This window comes from Trichechus manatus, unplaced genomic scaffold (genome assembly GCF_000243295.1).
Source record: "Trichechus manatus latirostris isolate Lorelei unplaced genomic scaffold, TriManLat1.0 scaffold00070, whole genome shotgun sequence".
Classification (NCBI taxonomy): Eukaryota; Metazoa; Chordata; class Mammalia; order Sirenia; family Trichechidae; genus Trichechus; species Trichechus manatus.
This window is the reverse complement of record NW_004444006.1, coordinates 6375639-6385829: the sequence shown is the minus strand read 5'-3', so window position 1 is coordinate 6385829 and position 10191 is coordinate 6375639. Positions and strand designations below refer to the sequence as shown.

At 44.2% G+C, this 10191-nt stretch overlaps 1 protein-coding gene across 1 annotated transcript; it reads right to left on the bottom strand.

Annotated features, from left to right (window-relative positions):
• Positions 1–253: 253 nt before the first annotated feature.
• Positions 254–6002, bottom strand: AWAT1 (acyl-CoA wax alcohol acyltransferase 1). Its single transcript, XM_012556617.1, has 7 exons — positions 5927–6002; positions 4892–4999; positions 4577–4647; positions 3465–3669; positions 2616–2787; positions 646–845; positions 254–408 (listed from the first exon to the last, which is right to left on the bottom strand). The coding sequence occupies exons 1-7, from the start codon at positions 6000–6002 to the stop codon at positions 254–256; spliced, it is 987 nt and encodes a 328-aa protein (XP_012412071.1).
• Positions 6003–10191: the final 4189 nt, after the last annotated feature.

Here is a 10191-nt window from a genome sequence, read left to right as displayed (position 1 = left end):
AGCATGCCTCGTTAATGGGCACAGAGGGCCTCAGAATTCCCCTTTCTGGAGGAATGACTGAGTAAAGCTCCTCAGGAAGAACCCCTGTAAGGGCTCTGTGGCAAGAAAGGAGTTCCTAATTCTCCCTTCCCTGCCCCTCTCCCACAGCCCTCCTTCATCTCCCTTTCTCCCCCAGACCTCTTTGGTTATCGGGCAGATGAGTCTCCTCTTCAAGACAGTCTCTCTGAAGAGGATGGGCTTGCAGCCCGGTCAGTCACAGGAAAACCAGCTCTTGTGTTTCTGAGCCGCCATACAGAGTCTTATGCTGGTCAAACAGCTTCTGCAAGGCGTGCATATAGAGTGCGTGGTATTTATCCACTATCTCCTGGCTTGGCTTTTCAATTTTGGGCAGTGGCAGAGGCTCCCCAACTGCCAAGGGAGATGGGAAAGGAAAAAGGGAAAGTGTTAGAATCCTCTTCCTTTAACTTCCTTTCCTTCCCTGGGCCTGACTCTTTCGTGTCCTGCCTGACCTCTCACGCCCCAAATCAGAGCCCAGCTTCTTCCACGCTGATGCTCTCTCTTCTGTGGTGGGTGCAGGGGTAGGGAGGGCTAAGGTTGAAGTTGAGAAAGAGCTGAGTTGGCCTTGGGACCGAAATCAGCACTCACCCACAGTGACGATAGGCCGAGCGTATGGCAGGAGTCCAATGGTGCCTTGGCGGAAGCTTCGTCCATAGAAGACACAAAAATAGAAACCAAAGATACCGCGGAACCAGCTCTGGAACTTGTACGTCCGGCTATCCTTAGGGAATAACACCTGCTCATACACCTCTGTCTCTCCAAAAGTGAAGGTGGGAACAAGATGAGCCCTGTACGAAAACCCTGATTCATTTCCCAGACACAGGCTAGGGGTGGGAACCACCCTGGAAGAACATTTGTTCATGTCCAGTCCTTCATCTATTGTGATAGAATCCCTGTGGCGTAAAGCATTTCTCCTTGTATCAAACAGGGCTCTCATATTTAGTGTCTCTTGTCCTGAAATTTTCAAGGCCAGTGAGAGTGCTATCTCTGGGCCAGGATCACACTGAGAAGATATGGGGGTGTTGAGAAGGAAGACGAGTCCCACCAGAGATCCCCAGAGACCCACATCCTGAAAAGAAAAGCTTCCAGTAGGCATCAGGGAGAGGAATATTTGACTCTGTTTTTATTAGCAGGAAGCACAGAGAAGATGATGATAACTTTGCATAGATGCATATATGAAATACCCCTCACCCAAGGAGTCTATGCATAAGGTAGTCTGTCCTTGGGTTGTGGGAGTAGAGCAGAGAAAAGTTGTTTACCCTCACAGGCCATGGATATCCATTGTGGCAGTGCCCTTGGTAGAGAATTAGGCTTCTTAAGTTTTCCTGTGAGAGAGGAGTAAAGAGAACACAGCCTCTCTCATATAACCTTTGTGAATTGCTAATAACAATCTCTCAGCACTTTGACATATGTTACCTTGCTGGCTCCTCACAACAAAGACAGTGGAGAACACAGAGGGGACTTATTTTCTTTATCTTACAGATACAGAAGCCCAGATTCAGAGGGGCAAGGTCACTCAGGCAGTCAGCGAGTGGCAGAATCTGCACTAGAACCCAGGACACCTTCCTCCCAGCTTAGCTGTCTCCTCTACATTATGCTCCAAACTAATGAATAGGAAAGGTCCTTAAAAGAAATACTTCCCTCTTCTCTGAGTCTGCAATAGGACAATTGTCCCTGGGTCCAGTGAGCTGGCCTGCTGACCTGATGGGGCATCACACAGATCCATCCTTGGGCTCCTGCTCTTTACCTTCCCTCTTTATCCCTAAGTCAGAGTAACTAACATCTATTGATCTCTTGAAAGGAGCCCTGGTGGTACAGTGGTTAAGCACTCGGCTGCTAACCAAAGGGTCGGCAGTTTGAGACCACCAGCCACTCCATCGGGAGAAAGATGTGACAGTCTGCTTCCATGAAGGTTTACAGCCCTGGAAACCCTATGGGACAGTTCTACTCTGTCCTGTAGGGTAGCTGTGAGTCAGAATCGACTCAACTGGCAGTGGGTTATTGATCTCTTACTGTATGCCGGGCACATAGTAAATGTTTTATGTGGATGAATTATTTTAAGCCCATGATAACCCTATAAAGTGGGTATAGTTATTAGTAGCTATCTCATAAAGATGAAAATACCAAGGCACAGAATGTTTAAGTAACCTGTCCCAGAGTGCATGGTAAGAAATGGAGTCAAGATTTTAAACCAGGCCCCTGACTCCAGATCCTAAACTCATAATCACTATACCGTACTGCCTCTTCTGCTTATCATGAACAGACAGATGTAAATATCAATATTGACAGAGATAATGTTGACATAATCTATATGCTAGGGCACCTCTAGCCTGATTCCCCTGATATTGAACTTGGGTTTATGGTTTGGCTTCCTGGGAACTGGCCCAACTAACTCAGAAGGAGTAGATGACGTAAAACTTTAAAAAATTCTACATCTATCTCCCCTACTCAATAGTAAGCTCCTTGAGAGCAAGACTCATGTCTGATTCATCTTGGCATCACCTACATTGTCATGTTGTTCGAAGGCCACCCAGTCCTCACCTGGGAGGAACACCTACCCGTGCTGGAGGGCTGTTCGCACAAACCCCTTGCGCTTCTGAAGGATGAGGTTGGTGGTGTTGGGCACGCTTTGCAGGGCCTCACCCACTCCTCCCACTACAATGCCCACGAGGTTGCCAGGGCCATGGCTCAGCAGGTAGTCAATGGCTGGCTGACTAACAGAGCACACACCTGAAAAGAATCATGAAGCAGACAGAGAAGCAAAATGAGCTGGAGGGGGAAAATCGCTGAGAGGGAGCACTCTCCTTTCTGCTCTTCACTAACTTGTTTGTATGCCCTCTGTTCCCATGGGTCCTAGGAGGAGAGGCTAAATGAGATGGGACTAAAGAGTGTGGAGAAAAAAAGACGGTGGGCAAACATAACAAGTTTCACTTTGAGGCAATGTCTCTACTTTGCAGGAGGCACTCAGTCAAAACTACAGTAGGAAGATTTTCAGTGGGATAACCAGAAGGATTTTCTGAATCCCTACTGTAGTTCTAACCCTTCCTTTTGCTCTATTGCTATTGAAAGCTCTAACTATTACTTATTGAGCACATATTTTGTGGCGGGTACTATGCTGAATACTTGCATTACCTCATTTAGTCATCATACGACATCTGAGATTGGACTATTCTCATCAGCACCAGTTTACAGAAGAGGAAACTGAGCTAAATAGAGGTTAGGTAGCTTGCCCAAGACCACACAGTAAGTGGCACAGCCAGGAGTCAAACCCAGGCAGTTTAGCTCCAGAACTTACACTTTTAACTACTTTGCTATGATAATAGGAGGGGTAGGAGATTTGGCTTATAAAGTTGCATCTCCAAACAAAGAAATAGACCAGAAGTTCCAAGAAGTGTGGTTAGAAGCACCTTCGGCCATGAGGTAGTCCCTAATAAGGGGGATCTTGAAGAACCAGGACAGCGTAGCCAAGTGAGAAGTGATGCCTGGGAAGATCTTCGAGAAATCTGTGGCCTCAGTGCAGAAGTTGCAGAAGGCACCAAAGGTCAAGAGGCCATGGGGGTGCACCCCCATGAGATAGTTGTGCTCAGGTGACAGGTCTTTAGTCTTCAGGATCTGCAGCCATGGAGAGAAATGCCAGGGGTGGTGGAATGAGATCACATGGGAAAGCAAATGTGAAGACACTTCAGGGATTAGAGTGCTCTCTAAAGCAAAGTTTTTCAACAGATATGCTATGAATGGGCTTTAAGGGGCTGAGATATTGGTCTTCTTAGCCTTTGGGTAACCAGGCAGTATTGGGGTGTCCAGAACACCTGGGTAGTGTCAGCCATTTGTGTCAGTGCACTTTATGCACGTTATCATTTTTATGAGTGCTGTTGTGTGAAAAAGTTGGGAAGCTCTGCTCTAGAGTACTCCAACCAAAAATGAGTAAAAATCGGGGCAGTATTTATTGTCTACTCCAAAGAGTACCCAGAGGATCAGCATAGCAGTACATTTCTAGAATCTCTTCCTGGTATTTTCTCCTCTCTAAGCCCCTTCCAATGCCTGCCTCAGTAATTTTTATTCAGCTTTGAAAATTCCACTTACATATCACCATGTCTGTGAAAACTTTCCTCATCCCCCAGAAAGAATTAATTCATTCTTCATCTGAACTACTTCTATACCTTGTACCAACCCATAATTATATACTTGTCTGTCCTCCCCATGAGATATGAACTCCTTGATGGCAGAGGACCATGTCCTATTCAGTCTCTGCACCCTAAACTTGTGGTACAGAGTTAGCTTTCAATGTTTGTTAAACCGAACTGAACTGTATTTGCGTTCTGCCTGTGTAATCTTGCAGGTTATGCTGCGGATGTCCAAAGTATCCTCGCACAGTATAGAGTGCCCAGGAGAAACGTTGGATCTAGCCGGGACTCAGACTTCTTTCGGATGCTCATCTTCCTTAGGAACAGCCCTAGCCATTTGACATAAATGCTAGTATTTTGGGAACTGTGAGGAACACCGGGGAAGAGACACTTACCGTAATGGGGAAATAGTCCCTGATGTGGGTCCAGACAGACCAGTTCCTTACCCAGGCTGAACGCCTGCCACCTGAGACAGAAATATGAGTAGGGGTGATGTCAGTGTGCCACTCCACATCTGACCCAGGGCTTCCCTAGCAGCATGGAGGGACCATGGCTCTGCTAGAGAGGTGGGAAAGGAAGAGACTCCAGAATGATCCTTCCTGACTGAACAAGCTCCTGTGTCTCTGAGAACTTGAGTAAGAGTCCTGTGGCATGATGAGGTAACGTGGAGCATTCTTAGTCCCTGTTCTGTTTAGGTCCATGAGTCTTACCTCGTTCAGGGGTCTTCCAGTCCAGGAACAACCAGACAAAGTAAAGCGCTGGTAACGGCCACAAGGATGTAAACAGCAGGTAAATGAACAATGGCTGCAAGATCAAAACTGACAATGGAGCAGGTCAGACCAAATTTGTGCTGCCAGCAGAACTTAAACATGTCCAGTCGATCGTCTCCTCCAAGCTACCCAAGCCTCTGGTCCTGGCCTTCTGCATAGTCCAGCCCCTGCTCATCCATCATCCATGTCCACTTTTCCTTCAAACATTTCCTTTATTATCTACCATACGCCAGCCCTATTTCTCTGCCTACTGTTATTCCTGTCCACCTGCCTCCCTACCCACACACCATCCGTCTACTCCTGCCCTCTGCCTGCCACTAGCCTTTTTCCCTTGCTCCCATTCATCCTCATGTTTTTCCTCATATTTCCTGTCCTCCTGTCCCTCTCCTTATCCACCATCCCTGAACCCTTGCTAAGCCACTAGACCACCTCCCTTGCCTATATACTATCCATACCTCCTTACACCCTACCCACCTAGCATCTCATCCCTCTACTGTTTCCCATCTAACAGTCCTGTCTTCTTGCCCACTCACCATTTCTTCCATTACCTCTGTTTTCCCCCATGCTACCACTGTACCCTCCAAGAATGGAAAACTCTATGGTTCAAACACAAGCTAGACCTCTATAAGTCTGTAATGCCAATATTTCTCTCCTGCTCCCCATGCTCCCTTATGATGATGGACATATCGTGCCCATTCCTTGGGTCTCATTTATCTCTCTCTAGAGAGGGAAATGTCTGAAATTAGCTAGGTCTACTCATATCCATCATGACCCTGTTTCACCTCCCTGTCTGTTTCCGCTGTCCCCTAGGGCTCTATCCCTTTCTTCTCCAGTGTACTCATGAAGCTCAAGACTCCTTGACTTTATTCTGTAATACCATCTCAGATGACCAAAGATCAGAGATGAAACTTTCCATGGCCTGGCCCTAGTCTTTGACTCTGGCTTTTTGCTGTTCACTTTTAGGTTGGTACTCACACATGGTAAGATAGCTCAAGGGCCACTGCAGAAGCATCAGACTCTGGAAGTGATTAGGCTGCTTGGAGCAAGGCATGGTGCCCAGGAGCCTGAGAGAGGTAAAGTCCCAGAACAGTTTCCCAGCCAAAGGTGCCGCCAGCCTCTGGAAGCTCGCTCAGTAGTGAACACATGTGGCTATGAGCAGTTTTTACCTGTCCTCTCTCCTCCTTGTCCTATCCCAGACCCACCCACTGCCAGGGGCAGGCTCTGGTGTCCCAAGGACTTTCTCATCAGATTTGAGCCTTAGGCCAAGCCCATTTTCCCTTTGACTCTGTTTCTTGGAATTAGGACATCAGGATGGAGAGAGGTGAGATTGCCACCCAGTCCTAAGGACCCAGAGACACAGAGGGAAAACACTCCTTACAGGCCACTTGGAGACCTCAGGGGTTGTGACCTCAGGCACATGGCTTGTAGGAATGGATTTTTGGGATTGGTGGGGTGGGGAGCATCTGGGATTAGGTCTCTGTTGAGACCAACTGTTGCCCTGAAGCAACCTGGTTTGGGACTGGTCCACATCCCCCTTTCTAACTTTCTACTATAAAAATTTCCAAGCACACACAAAACTATAGAATACAAAAGATTTTCATGGACCTATCATTTATCTTGGAGCTACGGTGGTGCAGTGGTTAAGAGCTCAGCCGCTAACCAAAAGGTCAGCAGTTCGAATCCACCAGCCACTCCTTGGAAACCCTATGGGGCAGTTCTACTCTGTCCTATAGGGTAGCTATGAGTCGAACTCAACAACAATTTTTTTTGTATCATTTATCTTAAACAACCATTATCATTTTGCCATACTTGTTTTACCTATCTTTCCGACCTCCCCCCTTCCCCACCGCCTTGGAGTATTTTAAAGCAATTCTAAGACATCATGTCATTTCACCCTTAAACGTTTCACTATACATTTACAAAAAAATAAGGATATTTTCTTACATAACTACAATGCCTCTGTCACCTTTAAGAAATTTAACAATTCCCCAATAATATCTAATACTCAGTCCATATTTAAATGTCTTTTTATAGTTGGTTGATTTGAATCAGGATTCAAATAAGTTCCAGTGATTGATTGTATTTAGATGTCTCTTAAGTGTCTATCTTCCTCTCCTTAATTTTTCATTGTAAAATAAAACTTAGATACAGAAAACACCTAAAGCAAATGTATGGTTTAATAAATTATTAGAAGACAAACACCTTGTAACCAACACTAGGTTAAGAGACAGAACTTTTCCATCCACCCCAGAAGAATCTATCCATGTGCCCAGTTCCAATTATAACCCTCTTCCTCCTACCAAAATAACCATTATCCTGCTATTTATAGTCATCTCTTCCTTGCATTTCTGTATGGTTTTATTTCCCAAATGTACTTCCCTAATGACTATGGTTTAGTCTTGCTCATTGAAAAAAATTGATATGTCTTTTAAGTTTCTCTCTTTTTAAAATTTTTATTGTGGTTTTATATATATATAATATATATAACATAGAATTTGCCATTTTAACCATTTTTAAGTGTACAATTCAGTGGCATTAATTACATTTGCAATGTTATGCAATCATCACCACTATCTATTTCCAAAACTTTTTCATCACCCCAACAGAAACTCTATATCCATTAAGCAATAACTCCCCATTTCCCCCTTCCCCCAGCTCCGGGTAACCTTTAATCTACTTCCTGTCTCTATGCATTTACCTAGTTTAGATATTTCATGTCAGTGGAATTATACAATTGCTTCTGGCCTCTTTCACTTAGCATAATATTTTCAAGGTCCATTTATGTTGTAGCAAGTTCTCTGTCTTTAACTTTTTATTTTGGAAGAGTTTTAGATTTATGGGAGACTTGCAATGATACTACAGAGAGTTCCCTATATCCGTCACCCAGCTTCCCCTTATATTAACATCTTACATAACAATAGTATATTGATAACAACTAAGAAATCAACATTGGTACATTACTATGAAGTAAACTCCAGATTTTATTCAGATTGTACCAGTTTTTCCACTGATTTTCACCATTTTCTGTTCCAGGATCCCATATTGCATTTAGTCATGGCTACATGTTGTTGTTAGGTGCTGTCGGGTTGGTTCTGACTCATAGCGACCCTATAGGACAGAGTAGAACTGCCCCATAGGGTTTCCAAGGAGCTGCCGGTGGAATCGAACTGTCAACGTTTTGGTTAGTAGTCAAACTCTTAAACGCTATACCACCAGGGTTTCCGTGTCTATGTAGTCTCTTTCAATTTGTAAGAGTTTCTTGGTCTTTCCTTGTCTTTCATGACCTGCCAAGAGTTTTGAAAAGTTTAAGTCTGCATTTACAAAATATATGTATAGTTTCCATCTATTGAAACTGTTCCAAAAAACAGTTTAAGTCTGTTTTAATCTATAGGTTCACCCTCCATCCCTTTCTTTTCCTTATGATTTATCTGTTGAAGAGCTCATGGCATTTGACCTGTAGAATTTCCCACAGTCTAAATTTTGCTGATTGCATACTCATGATGCAGTTCAGCATGCTCCTCTGTATTTCCTGCAGATTGGCAGCTGAATTCAAACACTGGATCAGACTCAGTTTTGATCCTTTTGGCAAGATCTTAATTTGCTTTTAATATAGAACAATCCCCCTTCCTACCCTCCTTTTTTCCCATGCCATTAATTTGTTGAAGTAAGCCAGTCTCCCAGGTCTCAGCACCAGCTTCCATGATCAGGATGGGGTGTGGAACGTGATTCCTAGTTGAGTCCCAAATACAGGCCAAAGTGGGACAGAGGAAGCAAAGCCCCATTCTTCTCTCTCATTCCCATCTCTTACCCTGCTGTAACTTTAAATCTATTAAAGCAAATTTGGTTGTGATTTTTTTTTTTTTTTTTGCTTTTCCCACCTAAAGACTGTATGCTTCTAAAGGGATAGGGACCATGTCTTATTTGTCAGTGTTTGTTCCTAATGCCCAGAAAATCCTAGGCACTTAGTGAGCATTTTGGTAAGGAGCCCTGGTGGCGCAGTGGTTAAACGCTCGACGGCGAACCGAAAGGCAGGCAGTTCGAACCCACCAGCCACTTTATGGGAGAGAGATGTGACTGTCTGCTTCCGTAAAGATTTACAGCCTTGGAAACCCTTTGGGGCAGTTCTACTCTGTCCTATAGGGTCACTATGAGTCTGAATTGACTTGAAGGCAGTGGGTGGGATCAAGATGGTTTCTTACATGTAATGAGATCACTGGAGTTCCGTGGAGGAGTATATCCTGGGGCTTTGAGTGGGGGACAAGAGGCTTACAGAAATAGAGGAAAGGGACACGTTACTAAGAGGAAGAGGCAAGAATGAGATAAAGGAAGGCAAGTGCTGACTTAAGGCAAGTGCTGACCTTTCAAGTCAATTAGGCAAAAGAGCTAGTTCCACATACTTTGCCTCCCCCACACCCAGGGAGCCTCTTACTCCATGTCTTCCTGTTGATTGGATACCAGCTGGGCCCCAGAGCAAATGTCAGCACTCAGGTATTGCAGCCCTACCCTACCTATGTGTTGACAGATCCCTGTGGTTGAGGGTGGGGACTAGCCCCTGGCAATACTGGAGATATTAGCACTCTGTCTTTCCAGAATAGAACTTTCTGGACCTATATTAATTCTCACTCCACACTGTCTCTCATTCTTGCAAACTGTCTTCTCCAGGAAGTAAGCCTCTGGGTTAAAATTTAATAACGTGTGCATTTTCAGTTCTTCCCCTCTATTTCCTCCTTCCTCCCACAAAAAGTATGTAAATTGCTGAAAAGACACTCAAGCTACAGAGACTTGATATTTTTTCCCTTTTATCAGCGGTTCCTAACTCTTGCTTTAGTATTTTAATGTTTAAAACGTCATACGCCTCCACATGATAATAGTCGTATTTTTAATATCCATTGATTGAGAAAATATATAATAAACTAAAGCCACTATGGGTATGCATCATGACAGTATTCACATACATTTGAAAAAAACATGTGCAAGGCATATTATTTATCATTCTAGACAATGTTTGTGCCTTGTAGGGATTTCCAGAGCCGTTGTAATAACTAAGTTACTCCCTCCAATCTTCAGTAGTCTGCTGCCTACAGGTTGGGAATAATGAAATTGGTTTGTTGTTTTTACCTGATTATAAAAGAAATCCATGTAAATCATAAAAATTTCAACTACTTAGGAAAGTATAAAGAGAACAAAAGTCACTCATAATCTCATTATAGGGGCTCTGCCGTTTCCCTATCTGTTCAGCC